At 38.5% G+C, this 27756-nt stretch overlaps 1 protein-coding gene across 1 annotated transcript in view; it reads left to right on the forward strand.

Annotated features, from left to right (window-relative positions):
- The window catches only part of ZNF407 (zinc finger protein 407), a 400216-nt gene that overhangs the window by 135329 nt on the left and 237131 nt on the right, over positions 1 to 27756 (forward strand). The window contains exon 4 of the mRNA XM_060774974.2: positions 25381 to 25455. Within this exon, the coding sequence (XP_060630957.2) occupies positions 25381 to 25455 (75 nt within the window). The remainder of the gene's footprint in view (positions 1 to 25380; positions 25456 to 27756) is intronic.

A 27756-nucleotide genomic window follows, 5' to 3' on the forward strand; every position in this document is an offset into this window, starting at 1 on the left:
TGATGTAGAGCAGTGGTTCTCAACCTGGGGTCCCCAGATGTTTTTGGCCTACAACTCCCAGAAATCCCAGCCAGTTTACCAGCTGTTAGGATTTCTGGGAATTATAGGCCAAAAACATCTGGGGACCCCAGGATGAGAACCACTGATGTAGAGCTACTTGCGGTGGGGCTGGACGCTTCCCGTGTTCTCAATGCCAGCAGTGGGGTGAGCGGGGGTGGGGGAAGAGCCATGTGATGAGGAAGGTGGCACTGTGGGACAACGGATTCACCCACTGCCCGCCTGATTCTCCAAGCTGCATGGCAAATACCTGGCCCACATTGCACGACTTCATGTGATGAGGTCCCCAGTGAAACTTTTTCAAGAGCAGAACTATAAGAAGACCTTGACAGCAGCCTTGACAGACTATTCAGAACCTGCAGAAGTTTTCATACAGTTCCCAATGGAAGCCCTATGTAGACCACATTATAGTAATTCAATTTGGACATAATTAACGACAGTAATGTATTATTGTGACTATATGTGGCACAGCTGGTGCAGTAATTATCAGTGTGCCAGTGTTCTTCTGACCACTTCTGAAACTTAGTCATTCAGGCTAAAATCTGAGACCAGGATTACATCCAATTTTTGAACTTTAATTCTGTCAGGGGGTATATTACAAGAGGATGATCCATCCATTTTTTTCTATGTTAAAATGGTAACATATTATTTGCACATAGAAAAGTATATTTCAAAGTATAACTAAAGTTGGCAAAGTTATGTTTTGGCCTACAGCTCCCCAAATCCCCCAGCCAGTGTGCCTACAAGTGCAAAAAGTTCAATTTTTCAAGCACTGTCTTGTTTATATCTAGAGTTTGGCAGTAATACTTCTGAGAATTACTAACTTACTTACTTACTTACTTAGGCGATCCCTCGTTAGCCGTGTAGGATATCCTAGAGGTTGTGATCCAAAAAATAAATTTTCTAAGGGTATCGACAAGATACTGCATTCAACTAACTTGTTTTATAGAATCGTTTTAGCATCTCTGACTTGCAAAAAAATAGTCTGGGTCTTAGGAAGATCTATATGGGAATGAAAGCATGTCTGTCTGTAAATATGGGAATATTTGATTTTCTAAATATGTTGCTATTACAAGAGTTTAAACTGATCTGTGTAATATGTATCTGTATAGCAAAGGATGGAAATAATCAGATTCCCAGGTGTGTGCCCCAATGAATGGTTGAAATGGCATGCAGATGCTCTGCCACTCACAGATTTAGCACTGCAGGTTTCTTGGCTCATTAAATCCAAGAGAGGATTTCTTGTAGTGAAGACAGAGAAAAAGCTGGGTGGGTACATTTTCTCACCCTAGCAGAGTAAGGCAGCCTGTGACATTCATGTGAAGAACTTGCAGTAGCGAAGGAAAGTAGCTTTTCAGAACTTTTAATAAGGAGAACAAATTAACCCTTCAGTGCTGGCATCTGCATCGATGTTTAAACCTCCTTCTTTTATCTTGGCTAGACAAATTCTCTGCTATCTCTGCTATGTTCGTAGCAAAAATGTGGATAGTTGATGAAAATGCAGAAAGTGAAAAAGAAAAGAGTAAAATACCAGCATGTTCCATCTACAGTATGGAAGATCTATTATTTACTTAGAATTTGAATTATCTTAAAGTAGGGGATACCTGTGAATAGGGAATACCTAACTATCTGGCTTTTTTTTTTTCTTCCACTGGTATTTGGCAAACATGGGCGGGGAGGCAATGGCACCTATAAAAACTTCAGCATTTGGAAACAGATTTAGATTTTCTTTGTGTGGTCTAAATGAGTGATTTTGTTTTGCTCTTTACTATGTATTACATGAAAAATATATTAAGAATACCACCTGGTTTTTTTTTCTTTTACTTTTCGCTGTAAGACATTTTTTTCCCCTTGAGATGCCAATGCTATTATCGTATTTTTATTTCTTTATTTTTGAACCAGTGAACATTTCCATTGCATGCCATTTTACATGAAGGGACAAATATCTTGTTCCAGTGATATTCCCAGAATAAGGAAACTCCAAGCAATATGTCCCTAAATGCATTTTATTAGTGAGCTAGGATTGTCTGTAGGCCCTATCTCTCTCCGAAAATTCTATCCTAGTTTACACTTCACCTGGTCATGCTCAGCATTATTTTTAAATTTTTAATTATTACATTTGACCCAGCCATAGGTTTTTATCATCGTTGTGTTATTGTTAATGTTTATTGCTTATTTTCTGCTTATGAGTTTTATTTATTGTTTTGTATTACTGTTGTTATTATTTTTACTGTTCTATTGTGGGCTCGGCCTCATATAAGCCGCACCGAGTCCCTTGGTAGCGGGGTACAAATAAAGTATTATTATTATTATTATTATTATTATTATTATTATACCTTTTATCATACCTATATATGTGTGCTCATATGTGACAAAGTTTATGTAAAACAGTAGAATAGGCTAGAGTTATTTTAGTGGGATTACATCACTATGTATTCATTTGATGTAAGCATAATTTCATCTTTATTTACAGCATCTTAAATCTACATGTAGTTTTCTTTCTCAAAATAGAGATTTTTTGAAGTTTTGGTAAAATTTTATTACTAAGCTTGCAAACCATTTTAACTGCACTACAACTTATTAAAGACAGTTATGTTAGCCCTTATTATTTTCCTGTGCCTTACGTTTACGTGCAAATTAATAAAAGCTGTAAATTCTAACAAGCCTATTTAAACACATTCCTTGAAGTATAATATGCATTTTAGCATGGGTGGTGGTGAATTCTTAATGACTTGTCAGTGTTTTTAAGATCTGTGAAGTTTTCTAATTAGTATTCATGCAGGTAGCTCCAGTGGCAATAACTCCTGCATTCTGAAATGTTTTGGGTTTGTTTTGTGTTTTTTTACACTTTTCCAGATTTGACCAGGGGTATTTTCTCCTCTTATATGGAATACTACTACAGTCCTAGTCTGGTATTCAATATACTGCAATCCTTTTTGTTTGTTCACCAAATGCTTGTGTATGTAATAAATCTCTATGATTTGAATGTTTAGATAAGTGGCAAGGTTAACCAAGTTCTGATTCTTTATTTATTTATTTATTTACATTATTTATATTCTGCCTTTCTCACCCTGCAGGGGACTCGGGGTGGATTACAATGTACATATACATGGCAAACATTCAATGCCATAGACACACAACACATATAGACAGACAGTCAAAGGCTATTTAACATTCCAACTTTTTCTGGCCACCAGGGGAGCTGTCGCTTCACCATCCATCTGTGAAACTGATTAAGTACTTCCACATTCCCCGCATGCTTGCTGGAGATATTTTATGGCCTCGTAATTAGTTAAATTTTTATCCTTTACCTAAATACCCCAAAACAATCTTGCCCAACCTGCAGCCCACAGACTGCAGGTTGTTCAGCATGCCTATGAAAGATACATTTTCCTAATATAAAAAACACTGCTACTATATCCACAACAGCCCCCCACCACAACCACCACCACGAAACATTAACTACACACAGATCTATAGTACCAAGTAGGCCTGTGCGATCAGTGAAAACCATTTTTCAATACTTATTACTAAATTAGGAGTGGGAAGTTTCAGAACATTACACACACCCACTGATGTTTGGGTTTTTAAACAAGTTTTTATGATAATTTTTTTAAAAAAAAAAACATCCAAGAGCAATCTCCTTGAATTTTTATTTTTAATGATACAACATAACCAGGACATCATTTTCCCCAAGTTTCAAAAAGATTTGCACGTCCATCAATTTTTAGGGAATTTTAACCAACATAAACTTAACAGTACTATTTCACTGGAAGACTCAGTCCAACCCCATTCTGCCAGGCAGGAAAAACACAGTCAAAGCACCCCCAATAAATGTCCATCAAGTCTTGGAAATAATAATAATAATAATAATAATAATAATAATAATAATAATAATAATATACAGTTTCTGGCAAAAATTGAGAGTCAGATTGACAAAGAAAAAACATGGCCGGGGCTCACAAATGGAACTCTGAAAAAAGAGATGGAGGGTCTGATTCTGGCAGACCAAGAACAAGCCATTCAAACCAATGGCATCAAGCCAGAATTGAAAAATCGACAACAGATCCCAAATGTAGACTTTGCAGGGAAGCAGATGAAACAATAGATCACATCCTCAGTTGCTGCAGGAAGATCGCGCAGACAGACTACAAGCAGAGGCATAACACCATTGCTCAGATGATTCATTGGAACTTGTTCCACAAATACCATCTGCCTGCAACAAAGAACTGGTGGGATCATAAGCCGGAAAAAGTTACAGAGAATGAACACGCCAAACTCCTCTGGGACTTCCGGATTCAGACAGACAGAGATCTGGAGCACAACACACCTGACCTCACAATCATGTTAAAAAACAAAGTATGGATCGTCGATGTCGCAATCCCAGGTGACAGCAGGATTGAAGAGAAACAACAGGAAAAGCTGACACAATATGAGGATTTAAAGATCGAACTGCAAAGATTCTGGCACAAACCAGTAAAAGTGGTCCCAGTGGTGATCGGCACACTGGATGCAGTATCTAAAGACCTTGGTCTGTACTTAAACACAATCGGCACTGACAAAATTACCATCTGCCACCTGCAGAAGGCCACCTTACTGGGAACTGCACGCATTATTTGCCGATACATCACACAGTCCTAGACACTTGGGAAGTTTCCAACGTGTGATCCAATTCAGCAGCCAGCATAATGTCTGCTGTGGACTCATATTGTTATGTTTCTAATACTACTACTACTACTACTACTACTACTACTAATAATAATAATAATAGGAAACCTATAGGTAAACATTGGAGTTACTGCCTTTCAACTTTGCTGACCTCACAGGGTTGATTCAACTCCGCAAAATCCTCTTTTAATCTTGAAATCCCTTTAGATCAGTGGTTTTCAACCTGTGGGTCTTCAGGTGTTTTGACCTATAGCTCCCAGAAATCCCATCCAGTTTACCAGCTGTTAGGATTTCTGAAAGTTGAAGGCCAAAACATCTGGGGACCCACAGATTGAGAACCACTGCTTTAGAGAATTAACACCAAAACTTTCAAGGAGGAATTCTGGGAAATGTAGAAGGTTCCAGACAATTCAAAAGGCCCCACCTTAAACTGCATTTCCCAGAATTCTCCTCGCTTCCCATTGTAAATGGTCTCTACTTTTCTCTCTCTTGGCCGTCCATGTACTGGGCTTTTTCCTTACTCAACCATTCAGCCAAACATTCCTCCCTCCCTCGCTGCCCCCTTTGGGGAAAGAGTGGGGCATTTCCCTCCACTCTGGTCTCACCATTCTCCTCAGGGCTCTTAGGGGGAACCAAACTCAGCCCTTTCGGGAGAGAAGTGGCACCCATGACAGAGAGCTGGGGCCATTTACGAGACTTACATAACTCTTCTGAAAAGTCATAGGTCAGTATTTTGACCTAAGGTGATCTTCACATTTCTTAGTATCGCATCATTTGTACGAATCTTAAGAAATATATATGACAAATGAGACGCAAATGAAATTTTGCACAATTCTAGTATGTAGTCTAAGGGCTTTTCACTTGCTCCCTGGTGACTTCATTTTCTCAATTTTCTACACCTAATAAGAGAAGAAAAACCATTAATACATCCCTTCCCTATAAAATGATAGTATTTTAATTTTTTTTTTAAAAAAACCAATAATAGAGGTTTGCCCTATCTTTGCCAGATAAGTCCTAGTTTTTCTTTAAATTGAGTAGAATTTCTCCTTAATCAGCATCATGAGTTTGCCTTGAAATGGTATAGGTCAGTGGTTCCCAACCTTTAAGAGACCGTGGACCACAGAGACAAAAAATGGATACATTGTGGACCATCAAGATCAGTAAACCCCTCTCCCCACCACCCAGGCAATCATAAATTTTAAAAGTTTTTAAATAACTAAAATGTCTTAATCATATTAACATTCACATATACATTTTTTATTTTGTAATATAAAGACAAAACACCATAATCAGACTTAATGAAAAAAATAATATGATTTTTGAGTTTGCATTTCTTTCACTAGGTAGGGAATTCTTGGATCAATACTGTTGCTCAATGCCATGCATGGCATTGAGTAATAGAAGACTGGATCTTGATAGCAGTAGACTAAGAAGACTGGCTTTTGAAGCCCCGAATATTAGGCTCCTGATCTTATGTTTCAAGATCCAGTTTGGGAGAATGGGCTCCCGAGAGCTCTTCCACTGGCTCAGCTAAAGGGCAAAAGCATGCCCACGTGCTTCCTTCCTTTCTTTTGCTTCCTCACAAGGAGTCAGAGATGGAGCTTCCCATCCTTCACTGAACTGCAGGCTTTGTCTACCTCCTCCTCCTTGCAATCCAGCCTGTGGACAGGGCTTCCTTCCTTCCCTCAAAAACAGATAAGGAGCGAAGAACACAATGTCATAATTCCTCCTCTCTCCCTTTTCTTGGTGTTGGGTCCGTCTTTACCTGTGCTTGAGGAGACTACTGCCAGAGGCCTATTTGCAATCTCCTCATAACCCAGCCCCCTGCCACCTGGGCTTGCAAATGGGGTTCTGGCAACAGCAGTTTCAAGCCCAAAGAAGGATCCAACACTTCCATTCTTGCCCTCTCCCTGTGCCTGATGTCGGACCCTTCCTTGCAAGCCCAAGGAGGAGACTGCAAACAGGGCTCTGGCAACAGCAGCCTCCCCAAGAACAAGGAAGGAAGGAAACGAAATTGGGTAAAAGGGAGGGGGTTGTATCTTTAATTTCTTACCTGGTCTTATGGCAATGAAGGAAGTGCCGTTCCCAGACTGGATTGCAAGGAGGAGGAATCAGTTGAAGCCCTCAGGAAGTGAAGACAGGGGCCAGGGATAGCTCCAACATCACTGGCTCTTCATGAGGAAGCAATGGGAGGGAGCACGTGAGTGCTCTCGCCTCGCTTTTGCTGTGCCTGAGGAGAGGAACACTCTAAGCCTGAGTGCTAACAGGAGCCTTCTCCTATTAGCACTCAGAACTCTGAGATGAAGGAGAAGGCAAGGGCCAGCAGTTTGAGGGGGGGGGGGGATTATAGCTGTGGGGTCACTTCCTCAACAGCCACACTGTGCCAACTCAGGTTTTCTGGGAAAGATCCCCATAGACCTCTTTTCTGTTTCTTGTGGACCACTGGTTGGGAATCACTGGTATAGGTGGTCAACTTTTGCTGCTTTGACTCACACCGTGAAATATCTTTGACAAGACCTGACTGTCAAGGGAACTTGTTGTATAGTTTATTGCCACCTAAATATTGCTGAGACAAAGACATAGCAGATGAGAACCATGCTAAGATCTGTGATCTCCCCATCACTGCTATCAACTGCCAGATTTTCTTAACTGTTTTGATCAAGGCAGTGGGAAAAATATTGGGGGTAGAGAACCATACCCAATTGATAAGTGGTTGTATGGACTGGAGGACACTGAATGCGAGGGGGACACTAAGATATGTCATCATCCCGCCTCACTCTTGTTGCTCTCTGCAATGGAACCTGACATGGAAAGAAATGTAGGAGACAAATGTTTTGAGTAAATGAGGAAAACAAATGAAATAGGTTAATAATGGCTGGGAGCCAGAAAAATAAGGAGACATGTGATTTGTGCCTGAAAAGGAATAACTGATTTGCAGGTGCCACTCTTATCCAAATTATGGTGGTACCTCTAAGTTTAGGACTAAATGTGTTACGCTTCTTAACAATTATACAAGCTGCAGTAAAGGTGCCTATTATTTCTCCAAGCGTTTACTCTCTCCTATGAATTGGACCTGTAAACACCGACATTGTGGGAACTATATGTACAGCACATCTCAAAATGAAACACATTGTGCTTAGCTGGAGGCAATCTGCAGACTAGAAAGGAAGTAGTGGTTACAGTAATAGATGTTATATTAGGTATGCAAAAAAGGGGAGGGAATGATAGTTGCATTTTAAAGCAGATTTTCCAAATGAAGTTTAATGACTTACAGCATTGCATGAATTTGTCAAAACTGATCAGCTGGATTGCTGCACAATGAATACTGAAAATGTTCTGGTTTTTAGGCTTATAATCGCCTTCAGGCATTCAAAAAAATCAAAATGTTGTTTGATGGTTTCAGAATGTTAATGAAATTATTATTAATAGCTCATATATTAATCTTAATGGCAATATGTAAATACAGGCTAACGAAAAGCTGTGCTGACACCTGAAAGATGATTTTACCCACTGGAAAGAAACCTTGGATTAAACTTCAGGCATCAAGCACCAAACTTACTTACAAATCCTTCCAAAATTAAAATGTTCATGATTCATATTGAAACATTATAAAATCTAGATTCAACCTCATTGCTGGAATAAAATTTCAATTAATATTTATGAAAGTTTTGTTCAGTTCTTTAGTGCTAGACTATTGCCAATAATTTGCATAAGAGCTGTTGTTTAATCAGGATAGTATAAGTAGCATCTTTATTGTCGAATAAATAGCTTCTTCCAATCCTTGTTTGCCATTGGCAACACAATAGGGTGTAGAATTTGGGGCACTAGTTGAAATTTTCATTAAAATCAGTATCACTGAAAATGTAAAACACAGGTGGCAAACTTTAATGTGTGTGTTGAACTACACTGTTTTGCTGATGCTTAATGTTTCAAGCTAGTTTGTAAGTTGAAAGTGAATTTCTCTGTTGCCAGGATGTATGAAATTCAAACAGTAGACATTTAGGTTATTATCATAATTTTTACCATTCAAAAGCATTATTTTACCAAGATGACTGTATCATTGGGAGAGAAGGGGAAGAGTTTATGTTAGCTATGCGGATTTCATGGCATTTTACCTATCGAGGGCCCTGTAGAGAGTGAAAGGTATACCGCACTTGCTTCTCAAGTCAAGTGACAGACAATTGCAGCCTCTGTGTCACAGTGTTATCATCTTGCCTTAGCTAGAAGCACTCCCCGAAGCCGGTCTAGGTTGCATAGTCCTAGATGAGGTCTTCATGGGTGCTGACCATAAAAAGTTCATCAAAGTAATGAGGCGAGGCGAGAGCTTGGCGCTCATGGGCAGAGCTCAGCACCAAGGAGTGTGAACTGGCTCCAGCTGTGACAATAAAACAGCAGGTGGCTGCTGTCATTAGGGGTGGCAGATGAGGCAAGGGACTAACATTCAGCCCAAAAACCCCTCATTTGTTAGCCATCGCCACTCTACCATGCAAAATAGTTTCCATCTCAGTCAATTTTACTTTGCAAAATATTACACAGGCGCGTATGAAAATTAGAGCCTAGGGTTTGCAGGTTTCTTTTCAACTTATTATTGCAAAGCTCTACACTATCACACTATGCGGTGGGTTTGTGTGTGTGTGGGGGGGTGTTTTCCCCCCACCTCTTTTGGAACAATTTAAAGAGTCTTGCACTAATGTTATAATGTGGCATTTTTATTCAGGCATGCATCGGTGGCTAAATGTTTTTGCACATTTTCTTTAGGCTTTGTAATTTATTTGTTAAATCTAGCCCCTCTCCATTATTGTTTCCCACTTTACATTTGTTGCCGGTTGGACAAACATATCAGTGGTAATACTCTGGCTGTATTGTTTATAGGAAGAGCACTCTTACCAAACTGCCATTGGCCTTGATTTCTCCTGCACAAATCATTGTGAAAATTCAGGATTGATGGTGGTTTAGTAGACCTGGCTTTCTGTCAGATCTGTCTGCCTACACTGGACTGCTTATATTTCATGTTGTCCTGGAGTGCATCCCCATTACATAGCTATAACATGTTGGTAATTTTTTTATGATGATACTTTCATCCTCTGGTCTCCTGACATTAGATCTTCTGCCAGAAAACTCTAATATTGTAGCCCAAGGGAGTAAAATAGACCTGTCTAGCCAGGAATTCAATTAAACTATCAAAACTACAGATCCCAGAAAACCATTAAATAAGGCCATGATTGTTAAAATGCTATAAGACTGCTATAATTGTGAAGTGTGAATCCATGAAAGGTTGTACAAATTAAGATGTGTTAGGACTTTTTCATTTCTTTTGCTATAACAGACTAATATGGTTACCCCTCTGAAAAGTCTTATTTGGATGGGAGGCTACTGGGGAACTTTTCAAGCAGGGCTAGGAAAGATTCTTCCTGAATTCTCTGAGGAGTCACTGCCATTCAGAGTTGATAGTGGAACTGGATAGACTAGTGGCCTAACACTATAAGGCAGCTTTCTGTGCAGTTTAAACTGAAACACTTCCTTATGACATACCTTGTCTAAATTATCATGGAAGCATAAAGTAAAGGTCTCCCCTTGACATTAAGTCTAGTCGAATCAAACTCTGAGGAGTGGTACTCATCTCCATTTCGAAGTCAAAAAGCTGGCATTGTCCATAGATGCCTTCTAGGTCATGTGGTTGGCATGACTGTATGGCGCACCGTTACCTTCCCGCCGAAGCGGTACCTATTGATCTACTCACATTTGCATGTTTTCAAACTGCTAGGTTGACAGAAGCTGGGACAACAGTGGGAGCTCACCCTCCCCTGCGGATTTCAACCACCGACCTTTCAGTCAGCAAGTTCTGCAGCTTAGCGGTTTAGCCTGCTGTGCCACTTCAGCCCCTTGAAAACATAGAGGAAGAAAATAAATTTCTGGGCTGTGTTAGGCTCCTTAGATTAACCTTTTATTTCAGTTTACTAGACAGAGTAGACAGACTTCCTGTAGAATTGTGAGATAGAATTCTTGTGTTAGTGCAGTTAAGAAGGAAAAAATGGAAAGTGATAATCCAATGAGTTACTGGAAATATCACAGGAATAAACTTGGCTACACTTAAGTAATATTCAGAGTAACTATCACACTATCATGGTGGGCAAAGGACCCTACTGTGATATTTATTAGCCGTCCCCTGCTATGCATTGCTGTGGCCCACATGGGGGTTCTGTGCAGGAGGTTTGGCCCAATTCTATCATTGGTGGGATTCAGAATGCTCTGTGATTGTAGGTGAACTATAAATCCCAGCAGTTACAACTCCTGAATGTCAAGATTCTATTTTCCCCAAACTCTACCAGTATTCACATTTGGGCATATTGAGTATTCATGTAGAGCTTGGTCCAGATCCATCATTGTTTGAGTCCACAGTGATCTCTGGATGTAGGTGAACTACAACTCCAAAACCAAAGGACACTGCCCACCAAATCCTTCCAGTATTTTCTGTTTGTCATGGGAGTTCTGTGTGCCACATTTTGTTCAATTCCATCGTTGGTGGGGTTCAGAATACTCTTTGATTGTAGGTGAACTATAAATCCCAGTAACTACAACTCCCAAATGACAAAATAATTTTTTTGAGTGAAGGACATACATTGGTTTGTTAGGTGTATTGTGTCCAAATTTGGTTTTTGAGTTCTGTTAATTCCACAAATGAACATTACGTTTTTATTTATATAGGAACATTAACTTTCTGTCATTTGGCAAAACAATTTGATTTTGCTGTGGGGGACATTTGTTGACAGCAATCCCACGTATCACAAAAGATGGAAGCCTCAGAATTAAACAAAAATATTTGTATAATATAGAACCAGAAGCAGTACAAATGGTAAATAACATTGGATCAAAGAAAATAATTGACTTTAACCATGTCTTCCACCATTCAGAGGTGTCACAGATATTGGTTCCCATTTATCTAAATGATGTTTCTTCTTTCTCGTTATAATTGTGACATTATGGGTAGTCCTCCCTTTAAGGAAATAAGTGTTTGCATCCTGTGACTTGGTTCTGATACTTGTCCCATCTAACAGACAACTGAAACAAATGGATCTTAGTAATACTTACTTGTGCCCTAATTATCCTATGGGTCTACTCTTTTTAAAGCAAATCCTTCTTTAATTGTTTTGCAAAGATCTGCATGATGTGACATACAGGTGAAGAACGGCAGAATATGGAATGAAAGGAAGTTGTGGTGGATGGTGTGGGTGTTTAATTTGATTTCTAAGTTTTAGGCTGTGTAGTATGGAGAATTTTTGAAATATTTTTGGTACGTGCGTGCATTTAGGCTATGGTTTTGTTATAGCACAGCTGTTTGGTGAATTGTAAACATTCTGTATGCTCTGAAGGATCATTATGAGTATTGCTAACAAAGAACCATGCTCTCAGGTATTGTCATGTTTTTCGAGGTTGATGTTAATCCGTTTTTGAAGCAAGGCATTCTGTAAAATTTAAGCCTAAGGTTGCATTTCACAACTTATGAAAAACAAATTCTTTGTTGTGGTAAGTTGAGAGGTGATAGCAAGGATGGAGACAGCACTGGGATTTTTGAAGTACTTTTGCAGCTGTTAGATTACCAAACACTTGCTAAAGGTGATTGTGTACAGATGTATGGCAGGCAATAAAATAGATAATTAGAAGTTTAATTACATAGTTATATAGTATACTACTGAAACAATACTTGTTAACTGCGCTGGATATGGGAGCAAAAACGAGAAATGATGTTAGTTTTATCATATATTTTGGATATATTTTTGTAAGTATTCAACTGTTTTCTTCTTTTTATGCACTAAGTAGAAAAGAACAAATATAGTACCAAATTTAATTCATTATGTTAAAGTGGCAGTGAGAAAACATCTTAACATAATGCTATGCCCAGTCTGACACTTACATCACCCTGAGTATGAAAACATCTTTTTGTATGCTTGCTGACTAAATTAAGTTGTGATGGTTTCTCATCAGTTATAGTTTAATACTTGAGTGGTTCAAACATAACTCGAGAAATTGGTTTCCCATTCTTTGAAGAATCTAATGTATCTCCTTCTTGCACCTGCATCACTATGAGGACATCTGAATATTTCATGTTGACTTTTAAACAAACCACAGTTTACTGCTATATCCAATTATGAATTGTTTAAACTGTGGCTTGTTGGAAATAGTCAGGATTGTATCTGATTTTCAAATCTAATTATTCCTCTTAAATTTGAGTCTTCGGCAGGTCAATTTATTAATTAGCAATATTGCTCCAATTTCCCCCAGCAATGATCTGTTTTTAGAGTCGTGTCTAATAGACTAGGAGACATAGGTGTTTCCTTTTCTCCTATAGAAATTCGCTCTAAGTTTTTCAGGTAGCCTAATTTAGCTATGTAATCTCCTGGGAATATCCTTGCTCAACAGGATCAAAGACTTTCTCCTCCTTGGACTGTTGGCAAATTGTTTTGTTGAAAGCTGATCTCAACATGAATTCAAAGGCCTGTGTTTCCTTAAACTATGTTGTGTTTTTTTGTTTGGAGTTGACCAGTTTCACTGGTCATTAACTTTAGATAGTCTATTCATTGGGTGGTATTGTCCCATGAAATATATTGAGATCTCTTCCTTCTAATAATGATATACCATAAAATTGTACTTCATTCACCTGAGATGCAGTCACTGATGACTGCATTAAAACAAGATTGGAATTGTGTGCAAAGTTTGGAAGTCTTACAGTAAATCAAGGAGTGAGTCACTGCCTGTTTCTGTTTTACAGTCTCTAACAAAACAGCCTCTGTGGTGTTTCTTCTTTTCTGTCTCAGGCTATGTGAGGGATCACCTGGGATCTTAAGGTTCAGGCTCAAATAGCCTGAGCCAGCAGGACAGTTGGGCTGAAAATGAGAGCTGAAGGCAATTCATAGACTAACATCACAGACTAGAATCACCTTGCACTGTTAGCTGTTTGTTGCAGCTTCCTGTAATGCCATGAGTAGATAGCAATGTGCTGCTGAGATAAATCTTTGTCATAGAATCATAGTGCTGAAAGAGACTACAAGCACCATCCAGTCCAAACTCTACCATGCAGGAAGACCCAGTCAAAGGGCTTCCAACAGATGACCATTTAGCCTCTGTTTAAAAACCTCCAAAGAAAAATACCCCGCCCTACACTCCAACACACTGTCAAACACCTCTTATCACCAGAAACTTCTTCATATGTAGGGGGGATATCTGTTCCTATAGTTTGAATGAACTGCTATCTGTCCTAATCTATGGAGCAGCAGACAAAACCACCTCTCTCCTCAATGTGACATCATACTAAACATACCCAGCTCCCTAAATGACTCCTCTAAACTGTTTACCATATTGGTTGTCCTCTTCTGGATACCTAGATGACGCTAACCCCCTCCACCAAGGGATAAGGTCCCTATTCTGGGTCCGCATGGGGGACATAGGTTTTCAGGTGGAAGGCGGTCATGACAAGGGTTTGCTTGGTGCATCTTCCTCTCTAAATATTTTTCCTTTCCAGTCTCAAAAATGCACACTTGACACCAGTTTGGCTGTTGCATTTTGCACTAGATGCAACTTCTAAACACTTTTTAAAGGGCAAACCCATATAGAGCACATGGCAGTTGTCTAATTGGAAGGTAACTAAGGCAAAAATAATTGTGACCAGATCTGCCTTCTCCAAGAAAGGTACAGCTGGTGCACCACCTGAAGCTTGGCAAAGGCACTCTTGGACTTTGCAGAACCATGGGTTTCCAGAAGTAGTGCTGAAAGAGCACCCCCAAACTTTGAACCTGATTATTTAGAGAGAGTGCTACCTCATCCAAAACAGGTTGGTTTTTCTACTCACTCATCTAGATTAAGCCTCAGTCTTTTCCAGTCCTTTACTGTATCCAGTCAATTTAGTACTATCACGGGCTAATTGGCATCAGTTGTGAAGGAAATATAGACTTGTGTTTCATCAGCATACTGATGACAGCAATCCTCAAAGCTCTGGGTGACCTCTCCCATAGGATACATATAGCTGTTAAATAGCATAGGGTGTATTTTGACCCCTATGTAGCCCCACAGGCTAATGGACAAAAGGCAGAACAACAGCCAATCAAGACTGGAAAGCAAAGCAATGCCCCAAATCCCATATCAGCTGAAAACCCAGAAAGATACCATGGCCGATAGCATTAAATGGCGCCAAAAAATCCAGGAGGAACAACATGGATGTCATGCCCCTATTCAACTTGCACTGGAGCTTGTTCACCAAGGTAACTAAAGTTGTTTCTGCCCCATAACAACCTTATACCCATATTGGAATGGATCCAGATAATTCATTGCCACCACTTGATCTAGGACCTTACTTAGATGAGAAGGGGAGATGGCATTTTGTCTGATAGTTACCTGTGTGTGTGTGTGTGTGGGGGGGGGGTCCAATGAAGGCTTTTTTTTCAATAAATGTTTCACAATTGCTTCTTTCAGAGAGCTTGAGGTTATTAAACCTTTTTTTAAAAAAAGGTTTAATAACCTCCACTAACAGGCAAGTGGCTGGCCTCCAAGCAACTAGTCCACATCATTTTGAAGAAACTGAAACTCATCCATCAAAATTTGACAGGCATGTTCCTTTGTTACCTCCCAATGCTCTACCTCCAATATGAAGAAAATAGGAGCTCTTTAACTACCTGGAACAGATGTGCTGGATGGGATTGAGCTGATGGAAAAAGAGGTAGCAAATAATCCTTTTTTTTTTTGCTCCCCTCACTGCTGCAAAGTACTTCCTAAAGTGGGCCTTAACCCATGCCTGGACAGATTCATCCTGGTTCTTTTTCCATGATCACTCTAGGCATTTCATTGCCCCAATTTCCTCAGAAAACTAAAGAGCCAACTCCTTCCTGCCTGAATCAGTGAATTAACATCTGATTTAGGGTGCCATCATTTTTCCAGATGCATTTAAAATGTTTATTTAACATATATGGCTACAACAGGGGGTTGAAGAGCAGAATTGCTATAACACAATGCTTTCGTTAGTTTCTTGGCCCATAATGCGAACTAATATGATAAGATGGTAGTAATATTGTAACTGGTGACCTATCTGTGATACTGCATCAATCTAACATATGTGTGGCAGCTCCTTCTGTTTGCTTTTGTTGAACAACCCATGATTTTTGCCAGCCAGGGTATCTGCTCCCATGTTCCAAATCATTTTACATTGTCTCAGAGGTAGACAGAGGAGTTCTTTAACCCCCCCCTCCCCCATTCTGCATCCTATTTTTTCATCCACAAAGATATGCTTAAGGCAGCTAATAAGAGTATAATGTTAGATGTGTAGAAATAAATAAAAACTTGTTTATAATATAGCGCAAGCTTCAAAGTTAAATTAGAATTAAAATATTCAGCCAGCTCATAAGCCCATAAAATGTTGGTATGGCGTCTGGAGCCTGTTTTGAGAGTAATAAATCTGATCCTTTGAGGAAGTGTGTTCCAAAGTTTTGGCCCTACAAAAGAGATGTCTCTGCCCACAAACTTCCTGCTAAAGCCTGCCTAATAACAGCTTGCTTCCTTATTTAAATCAATTGTTCGATTCATGAAATAATTTATAATAAGGTTGTTAAGCTTGCATGATTGTTTATTCAGAGACAGAGACATTGAAATATCTCCTTCCTGAAGAAAGATGGAGAGAGAAACAGTTCGAGACCATCCCTTCCATTAGGCATAAGCCTAATAATTCTCTTACATCTTGAACAGCACATATTGATGTCACAGACACCGCAATGGAAGCATTTTGAGAGGCAGTCCCCCTTTTTTGAATGATAGATATAGGAATATGCAGGAAGAGCAAGCTGATTGATTGATAGTGAGCAACTCATCCATAATGATCTGTCTGATATAGACAGTAAATTATTCTGAAGATTGATGCAGGTCATTGAGCAGCACATCAACAAACCTGTTGTCCATCATTCTACTGAAATGGGAGTCTGGGACACTGACAGATACTCCACATAAGTCTACACAGTGCAGGAAAGGTACATAGGGGTCCCTTTAATGTTTCTACATCCAAGATGTTGCCGCCTGTTATTTTATTCCAATTTTCACTTGACCTAACTTCTTCCCAGAAACCAAAGAAAACTGAATTTATTAAATATCACCTTTGTGGAATAAAAAAAAATCTGCTCATAAGAATAAAGTTCTACTACATAAAAATCCTGTAAAGTTTAACTATGTCCTAAATGTATCTATTTGAAAGTTAATACATTACATTTGTTGTATCATATTTCTAGATCAGTATGTTTTTAGATGTATCTGGCTTTAAAAAAAAGACCAATTTTTATCTATGTTTAATTATTCCAGAGTGAAATAATCAATTTTAGGACACATGTTAGAGTCATCATCTGTACTTCACAGAGTAGCATAGGCAATAACATAGACATGTATCAATTGTGTTTACATCACACTTTTGTGTATGTGAATGAAGGATGGTATTTTAGCTACAGAAATTTATAGGATGATTTCACTATAAATCTGGATTGGAATCGCTTGAAAATAGTGGATAAGGTCATTGTCATGATAAAAATATTGTCAACTCATCTATTTCCTCCTCCCTTTTCCTTTTCTTAATTTAAATACTTTATTTTTTAAGCATGGAAAAGTTGTTGAAAATGGGGAAGTAAAAATCTCAATTCAAAACAAATAAACTATTAGAATATAATATGCCAAACAAAACTGTTGTTGAGTAAAAAAAAGTTTGAGTTTGCAGATGAGGAAATCTCTTGAAATAGCTGAATCAAAGACAAAGAGATAGGACAGGTTATGGAATATTGAGACCTACAAACTGAGATTCATTGCCTCTGGGGAAAAACCCCCAAACAATTATGATTCCGGTAGTCATATGTGCTCTTGCTGAAATTCCAAACAAACAGTTAAATAAAACTGTAGAAATAACCACAATAATATAAATGGAGGGACTATTTGGAGCATTCCACATAATTTGATGATAATCTTGCTGATTTTGTGAGTCTTGGGTTGAATCCAAATCACTGCTAACTCCAGTTAGCAACATCTGATGGATTATGAAACTTAGAACTAACAATTTCCCTAACTTAAAAAGTATATCATGAATTGTAGGTCACCTTCATCACGCAATCACCCAAATGGTTATAAGAAGAACGTTGTTGTATTTCTATATTGTTGTTAAAAAACATGTTTGTAGCATAACCTTTCAAGACTGAATCAGTTGGATTAAACTTAACTTTGGAACTAATGAGATAAACCCAGGCCTTGTCTACACCCACCACAAAACCCAAAGTGACCCAGAAGTTGCCCATGACATCCAGGAACCCGGGTTGAACAGGTTTAGTCCTATGCTAAGGGAAGTCAGGAAATGCTCTGGAGTTTTGGCAAAACGTCAAAGCAGGCTGCACCTTATACAGGCTGTGGATTGTAGAATGGCTCCGATGCAACTTTGTCCACTGCCTACACAAATTGGCACAACCATCCACTTTCCCTTGTGCTAATAAAGCAGAGATAAAAGAAGACTGACTGAGCCAATGTTACAATTGCACTGCAGCTGGGACAGCTCCTGGTTTTTATGGGTGCCATTTGCTGACTTCAGTAAAGGTATTTGTGTGATCAGGGAGCAGGAGGGAGGGTTTCGTTATATTGTTTGTCCACAATAACAAATACAAATAAAATAGTGGTAGCACATCAAATGATAATCTTGCTCAACATGATAGTAACTTAGACGTACAGTGATTGTTTTGGGCACACTAGGTCCTGTTCCTCAGCCCTAACCCACTATCCTCTTGTCTGAATACATGAATGTTTAAGATCTAATGTTACTGACAAAACGTTTCCAATTGAAAAGTATGTTGGAGATCTGTTAAAATGTACTATCACAGAAAGCTTGTTGTTGTTCATTCGTTCAGTCGTCTCCGACTCTTCGTGACCCCTTGGACCAGCCCACGCCAGAGCTCCTTGTCGGCCGTCACCACCCCCAGCTCCTTCAAGGTCAGTCCAGTCACTTCAAGAATGCCATCCATCCATCTTGCCCTAGGTCGGCCCCTCTTCCTTTTGCCTTCCACTTTCCCTAGCATAATTGTCTTCTCTAGGCTTTGCTGTCTCCTCATGATGTGGCCAAAGTACTTCAACTTTGTCTCTAGTATCCTTCCTTCCAGTGAGCAGCCGGGCTTTATTTCCTGGAGGATGGACTGGTTGGATCTTCTCGCAGTCCAAGGCACTCTCAGCACTTTCCTCCAGCACCACAGCTCAAAAGCATCGATCTTCCTTCACTCAGCCTTCCCTATGGTCCAGCTCTCACATCCGTAGGTTACTACAGGGAATACCATGGCTTGGACTAGGCGGATCTTTGTTGCCAGTCTGATGTCTCTACTCTTTACTATTTTATCGAGACTGGACATTGCTCTCCTCCCAAGAAGTAAGCGTCTTCTGATTTCCTGGCCACAGTCTGCATCTGCAGTAATCTTTGCACCTAGAAATACAAAGTCTGTCACGGCCTCCACATTTTCTCCCTCTATTTTCCAGTTGTCAATCATTCACAGAAAGCTACCCTCCTCAAATTCATGCAGAAATTCAGGTAGTGATTCTTCAGATTTGCTTACTTCACAGGTTTGCTCTCATTTATACTTGTCATGGAAAGGCAGGGATGTGCTATATTCTTCTGTATTACCTATTCAGACTCCATCTGTTGACATCTGCTAAACATATAAGCTTCAGAGCAAACTTCCATATGTTCATTAAATGGTCTTCAATTTTGAAGGCCCCCAGGATTAGAATTAGTAAACACTATCCACTAATTTTGTTAAATTTACTTCATTAGGTTTTCTCACTGCCTAAAGTTTATGAACTTTCTCTCTGTGTTCAATATTTGGGTAAGCAGTGTTGGGACACTACTAAAGGTCATATCGTATTGAATTGGTTACTCATATGATAGAGATAGACCTTTGATAACTTTTCCTGTTAAAGTTATGATTCATCAAACAGGTTTTCTAAATATTTTTCCTTCCTCCTTTTAAAGAGTCTTGAGTTTATCAAGGACCTATCTAATGAATGTAGCAAATTGGCACTGAAACAGGACTGTCACCTTTGGTGATGTTCGTATCATTGGGTGTCCATTGTCTGTCTACTACCTCTCCACTGTAAACAAAACAATCCTGCCATGATGAGCCCATTCTGCTTCTATACCGGCATGCCATCAGTGATAGCAGATGGTCAGGCTAGATTCATAAGTTGTATATGAAACATAAATACATTTCATGTTTAGACTTCTGTTACATCTCGAAAATTCTCATTATCTGTGTACACACAGTTATTCCACCTTTTGAAAAATCCAAAACATTTCTGATCTTAAGCATTTTGAATAAGGTATAGCCAGCCCATACACATAATGTACTCTTTTATTGTTGTGCCATAGGAGAAAGGGGTAAAACCTCAAGCATCTAGGAAAATATGAATATAAACAAGGAAAAACTGTATTATCTATATGGAATGGTAAAAAAATTCAACAATAAACCAATATTTAATAATGGTACTTCATGGCTATTGCCTGCTTTTGTAGCATATCTCCTCTTTTGTGTGTCTATATTACAGAAAGGTCTGTCTTTGAGAGAGAATTGGTAACATCTCCTAAGACTGATTCTAGGTTCCTCAAAATAAATAAATAAATATTTATTTATTTATTTTGAAGCCATCTACATGCCATAGTTCATGATGGCCGTATCTCCTGTAAATGCTATTAAAAATACAAATAAGCCAGCAAGCTAGCTCAGCATTGAAAAATGATTTTAAGTTTGAAGGAGACAATAGTTCAGTTTTGTACCTTCAAAAGAACAAGGTTTCTGTGGGTGAGGTTGCACCATAATATTTGGTAATAGCTTTCTTTTTTCTGCCAACATTTCAGTAAGCGAAAAGACAGGAGGAAAACCACTATATAGTTTCAAGTTATGACAGAGATCCAGTTGTTGGTGCGTAATTACTTGCGTACAAGAAAGAGTACAAGAAAACAATGGAAAATAGGAAAACATGAGGTGAAACTTGAACAAATGTGGAAACAGTTTCATTCACACACACCTTACTTTTTGTTCACATTTTTAGATAGAGATGTTTCACCTGCCACATGCTATGCTGTAAAGGCACAGTTGGGTTCAGCTATTTTAAAAAAATATTTAGAATGCTCAAGACAGGTATTGCCTTATTTTAATTAAATTATGCAATTGACATGGTACAGTATTTTTCAGTACACAAATAAGTTCAGACATATTGCCTTCTTGATTATAAAATCTGTATTATTCATTTCCTAATTTTGTCTTCAAGAAAACTAACTTGAGGAAGGATGCTTCTGAGTTGCAAAACATGAGCTTTCTTAATTTCAAATGTGTTGGGTATGCTCACAACAAGACGGTTCTGCGTTTTGCCCTAAAGCAATGGCAGTAAATTTGGAATGCCCTGTGCTCTTATTAGGACTGAAGAGTTTATGTCACTACAGTCATTTTCTTTATGAACAGTAATTCTAGTGACACTTGCATAGTCACCATGAAGATACTGCAATAGATTATTCTGAATTCTAGATGCTATGTTGTCCATATGTATCACTCAAATATGAAAAAAACAGGAATAAGTGGTATTCTAATGTATTTCTTTTTATAAAAATAATGAAGTCGCTATCATTTTAAAGATACAGAGTTATATCCCTACACCCTGAAGGCTAGACAAAATAGAGATTTACTGTAATAATGTGAATATACCCAAAGTAGATCAGACGTGGAGATTAGATATTACCATATATGTAATAGGGAAGTACTGTTTCTTGGCTTTTGTGGCTCATATATGCCTTAATGCTACAGTATTTCACAGTCTTTGCACTGTCCATTAGTGGAAGCATGTCCAAATGAATTCTGCATTTAATGTTAAAAATCTTATAATATGCCAGCTTGATTTGTAGCCCGTCATATCATGGAATGCTAATTAAAATCATATTTTTGCATATGTCATGCCTTTCATGTACATATGCAAATAGACTTCCAGTGCCTTTCAGCTATTAGTAATTAACTTTATGAAGGACAGCTGTAATACATAATTAACAAAAATGTTTGCAAGCCCTTTTCACACTGAAAGTAAGAGCAGTAATTTCTCTCTCTCTCTCTCTCTTTTTGTTTATGTGTGTATATGTGTTCGGTTTTGGTTATCAAGGATGCCATTTTAATTTGAAGCTCCTGCCTAGTATCTATATTGTGGAAATATTCATACGACATAATTAAATGAATGTAGAGAAATGATCCTTGGATAGATTTAGTAATAAGTAATATAAAGAGAATAATTGCTAACTAATAAATATATGGGCTTCTACCATTAAAACAGATGAAGTACTTTGTGTTTAATATAGGGTATAATGCTAGTTATAACTTTTCCTTTTCTTTTAAATGACCAGGTCTGTGCAGTCAATGAATGATTAAAGGGAGTTGGTCACACCCCACTTTGTTCCACAGCAACAATTATACCTTCTCCAGAAGATTTGATCTTTTAGAAAGAATAAATGGGATAACTCTGAAATTATGTGAAATAAAAATGGCTTAAATGCCAAAGTTATCCATGAATGTCAGGATCCCAATGAAAGAAGTCTCTTTTATACATCCCTACCACTCTGTACAGGTGTACAGACTCTCAGTCTGTAAGAAGAGTTGAAAATTGGCATTTTTGCATTGTCTGTCTTCCCACATAGGCCTCACCCTTCCATGTCACAAAACAAGCTTGCATTTCTCCAATTCATGACATGGATGCATCTCTCTCCCACAATGACTTAATGTCATGTCTGTGCATTAGCAGCAAGGTAGAAAAGTTAAAAACAAGACACTTTTTGTCCTGCATCTGGTTCTCCAGATGTTGTAGGATTGAAACTCACCTTAATTGTAATCAGAATAGGCAATAGTCAGCCATAATAGAAATTTTAGCCCAACAATATCTGAAAAACCACAAATACCCCATCCTTTTGCTTTATGTTCATTCTCACACACATAGGATATTGAATAGGATCTCACCAAATGCCACATTCAATCCAACCTTTATTTATCCCTAGGTATTATGGGTCTATTCTTACAATTTTTGTTGTGTATTTGCATTTTTAAAGTTTACATATTTATAATTTTACAACATCTTATGGTTGCTTCCCAGAGTCAGTGGTGTCACTAGAGTTGGTGCCGTCCGATGCAATAACTCATGATGTCATTCCATGGAGCTCCTCCTGTATTAGACCAGACCACAATGTTCTGGTGAAAATACCGGAAAATTACAACAGGGCATGCTAGTTACATGGGCTAATGAAACACATGATTCAAAGTACTGGTGGAATTAGATAATTATGGCAGCTCTTATTGGAGAGCATGCACATTATAAGGTTCAAATAATATGTTAGCATAGGACTTTAGCCTTCAAGGTATATTAAAACAGTACATGTAAGTTGGGATTGTGAAAAATGTTTTGTGGTTATATCTAATGAGATTTTGAAATACAGGGTTAGTCAAAATGAATAGGCCAATAAGAAAATTAATTTTAGACGAATGTATGTTTATTGTAACCAAACTACAGCTACGTATCGACAGATAAATTATCAAAGTTTTGTCTCACCTTCAGAGATGTTCGATATGGGCGCCCCGTGTGACACGGCAGACGTCCAAGCAATAGTCCAGTTCATTCCACATCCGTTGCAGCACATCCGACGTAATGGCATCGAATGCAGCACATATGCGCTGTTTTAAGTCGTCCAAGGTCAGCGGTAATGGAGGTCGGAACACAGTGTCTTTCACATACCCCCAGAGAGAAAAGTCGCATGGTGTGAGGTCGGGGGACCTGGGGGGCCATAGGAGGAATGTCACTCCAGCATGGCCAATCCAACGTCTGGGAAGGTGTTCGTTGAGGTACTCGCGTACACTGTTGTGCCAATGCGGAGGGGCACCGTCCTGTTGGAATACGAAATCGGGCACTTTCTCTTCTAACTGTGGCATCAACCATTCAGACAACATGTCAGCGTACACTATGCCTGTTACGGTTTTCTCCGCGAAAAAGAATGGGCCAAACATGTGACGGTTGGTTATTGCACAGAAAACGTTTACCTTCGGCGAATCCCTTACATGTTCCAATATGGCATGAGGATTTTCAGATCCCCAAAAGCGGAGATTATGCCTATTGACCTTCCCGCACAGGTGAAACGTTGCCTCGTCACTGAAGACCAGTCTGTTGGCAAAGCCTTCCTCCTCTAGTCTTCGCTGCATTGATTCACAAAAATCGTGTCATTTCGAATAGTCACCTTTTTTCAAAGCCTGCACCATTTGCAATTTATACGGCTTGAACTGCAAACGTTTGCGTAACACGCGCCACACAGTTTTTTGTGGAACGTTCAATTCCATGGAAACACGATTTGTCGACTTCTGGGGACTTCGTTGAAAGGATGCACGAATGGATTCCACTGTGTCTTCGGAGACACGTGGTCGTCCTGTGGTTTTACCCTTGCATAAGCAGCCTGTCTCCTCAAATTGCTTTACCCACCTCGCAGTGGAATGTCGATGAGGTGGTTCCTTGCCATACTTGACTCGAAATTCTCGCTGGACCGTAATTACTGACATTGTTTTAGCAAATGTCATCACACAAAATGCCTTCTCTTTGCCTGATTCCGCCATTTTGAAAACAGCGACTCCTAGCGACGCCTAGCGGCATTAACGTACATGTGTGTTGCTCAAAAAAAAACTTTGATAGTTTATCTGTCGCTACGTAGCTGTGGTTTGGTTACAGTAAACATACATTCGGGTACAATTAATTTTCTTATTGGCCTATTCATTTTGACTAACCCTGTATATATATAACTTTCTGCTGAAACACTGCATGCTTCTGGACTAAATACAAAGTGCTGGTTATTACCTATATAGCCCTGGCTGGGTTCAGGCCCAGGCTATCTAGAAAACGGCATCTCCTTTTGCAAACCTGCCTGGGCTCGTCAATCAGCCGAGGAGACCCTAGTCTCGGTCCCACCGCCATCTCAAGCACAGCTGGTGGGAACGAGAGAGGGGGCCTTCTTGGTGTTCGCCCCCATCTTTAAAATGCCCTTCCCAAGGAGATCAAAATGCCTCCCTCCTTACTCATTTTTAAAAAGCAACTTAAAACATTCTATGCTCCCAAGCATATGACAAGAAGGAGGAATAGAGCTTACAACATTGATAAATGGAACAGAAGGAAATGGATTTGATATGCTATCTTAGCTGGCTTTTGATGGTTTAAATGTTGATTATTTAATTGTTATTATTAAAATTACCTGTTTTAACTTGTGTAGTATGTTCTACTGTTGTTGTTGTTGTTTTTTTTACTTCTGATTTATACAGGCATTGAATGTTTATCTTTATTTTGCTGGAAGCTGCCCTGAATCCCCTCGAGGAGATAGGGCAGGCTACAAATAAACAAATTATTATTACAAACATTTTATAGGCAGCCATTTTGTTGTCACCCCCAGTGATAGGGTCACCTGTTGCAGTTCACACAACCTAACCCCCCACCCCACCATGTGCCCATAGTGTAGGTTTTATCATCACAAAATTTCCATTATTGGGATTATTCAGGTTTTATTGTTCATTTTTGTAAAACTGGGAAGATTTAACAAAATTTCATTCTGCTTTTCAGGATGGCGTTTGTAATGAAGAAGCACTTAAATACCCATTTGCTGGGGAAACATGGAGTTGGCACACCAAAAGAAAGGTAAAATACAGTGTAACTGTTTTGCAACCCTGCTGGTATATCTATAAAGCTATAGTTTAAAGACTGCTTTGAAAATGTTTGTTTGTTTGTTTATTTATTTATTTATTTATTTTATATACCGCTTTTCTCAGCCCTCAGGCAACTCAAAGCGATGAACAACATCGATACAAAACATCACGAGACAAGTATAGGGCAATTAAAAACAATTGTAACATAAATCATTAAACATCAGTATAACAATCATTAGCGCCTCAACAGTTATGCTTCAACATTAGCCCCTCAACAGAAAATGTTATGCCAAAAACCAGTATCCATTTTTTGTTTTGCATATAAAGAAATCGGGACGTGGAAAAAGGGTGACTGAATCTGTTCAAGTTTGAAAATTTCTGCCTTTTAGATCCATCTTCTCAATTGTTCTGATAGTTGTATGCAGCTGTTATCTTCTGTGAAATCCCAAAAAAGAAAGAAAAAAGACATAGATATAGATGGGCAGTTACCTGATTAATCTTGTCTTTGATTTTTTATATATATCTAGGATTTGGGAGGATTTTTTTGGTGGGGTATTTTACACAGAAAAGATCCATAATGCTAATAATGTATATATGGTTACAAATATTGTTAAAATTGGATGGCATTGGTCTGTAGTTTATCCATATTTTTTCCTTTGGTTTTCAGTTTTTTAGTTGATTTCTGGAATCTTTTAAAGATGTAGTGTTTAGTTCCGTATATTCCTTCACTATTCTGTGACCATTGATATAAAGATGGCTTCTCATGCCACAGTTTTCACATATAGAAGTGTTTTCACTCTCAGAATCTCTTTCAATTTCCTTGGAGAACAGTAAAACAATTTTCATCATTAATGACTGGTTCTCTCAGGAGAGTTCCCATCTTTTCCTTTTAAATTTGTTTTGTCATTAATTGTCATTAGAATTTTTATTTTAAAAAAATATTTTGAAAGAAACAGAATACATGCATTTCAGATAAATACCTTTCTTTGAAACAATCTGCTATATGGGCATTCAAATACTTTGGTTTTCTTGTTAAGTGATATGTTGTGTTGGGTGAGATGACTGCCCCCCTCCCCCCCCCCCCGTATTTTCATCACAGAGCAATAGTATCTCTTAAAAATTGTGTGAAATGTGGCAATACCCGAGTATTGCAGGTGTCTTTTCTCAGAGAATTACACAGTGCAGAAGCCTATGCTATTTGCCAGGATTTTACAGTGGAAGTGAAAAATGTTAGGTTAGAGACTTCATACAAGAAGTTGCTCTGGTGAACTTTCAGAAATATTGCCGGTTCTTCAACAATCTAAAGCCTTTTTAGTTTCCCCAAACTCATCTGTTCAGCCCATAGTCAGCTGCATTGCTTTCAACTTTGTTCTTATTCTTATTCTTCAAATAGGCTTCACCACACCCTCCTGTCCCATTGTACAATTTCTGATTTACAGAGGATGGTCCAAGTAGCTGAAACCCAGAGTAATATATGGAACAGACATGTGAAATGGGCTAAAACACCCAGCAACAAAGCATGCTCGAAACAATAATTAAGAATGTTTTAAAGATAGGAATAATATGTGAATCAGCAGGTGTTCAGCTGAAATTTCCATTAATCCTCACCATTTTATGTGTTGGCATTAGATTTCTGAAACTTCCAGTCAATTTTTCCTTTTCCGCCATTCCTCCTCCTCCTCCTCCTCCTCCTCCTCCTCCTCCTCCTCCTCCTCCTCCTTTGGGGGTGGGGGTTGGGGGTTGGTGGTTATGTGTTTTAAAATGCATTTTAATTGTATTTATTATATTTTAACTGTATTTTAACCTAAAACACACAGATCTTTTTAATTGGGTTTTCTATTTTTGTTTTTGCTTTCTTTTAAACTGATCAAAGTGTGTGATTGTTAGCCGCCCTGAGTATCCTCAGGGAAAAAGGCTGGGTATAAATAAAGTAAATAATAAAGCTGCCTGGAGTATCCTCAGGGGGAAAGGATGGTTATAAATAAAGTCAGTAATAATAATAATAATATAATAGTTCTATCCATTTACAACCTTTCTTTCTTTCAGTAATGAAACTCAAGAAGGCTAACTGCATATTTAAAGTGATACAGATTAGATCTATGCAAAATCCTCAATAAATTACAAATATCTAAGTTATTTTCAAAGCAATTAAACACTATATAAAGTTAAAACTTGAAGCATGAAAAAATCATTAAAGGTCTATATGAAAACCTTAAAAATACCACTACACAGTGAAAAAGACAGGCCTTTCTTTAACTATATTCCTGGCCTTGTTTCCTAATTAAGATCAGGA

Source organism: Anolis sagrei, chromosome 4 (assembly GCF_037176765.1).
Source record: "Anolis sagrei isolate rAnoSag1 chromosome 4, rAnoSag1.mat, whole genome shotgun sequence".
In the NCBI taxonomy this organism is placed as follows: Eukaryota; Metazoa; Chordata; class Lepidosauria; order Squamata; family Dactyloidae; genus Anolis; species Anolis sagrei.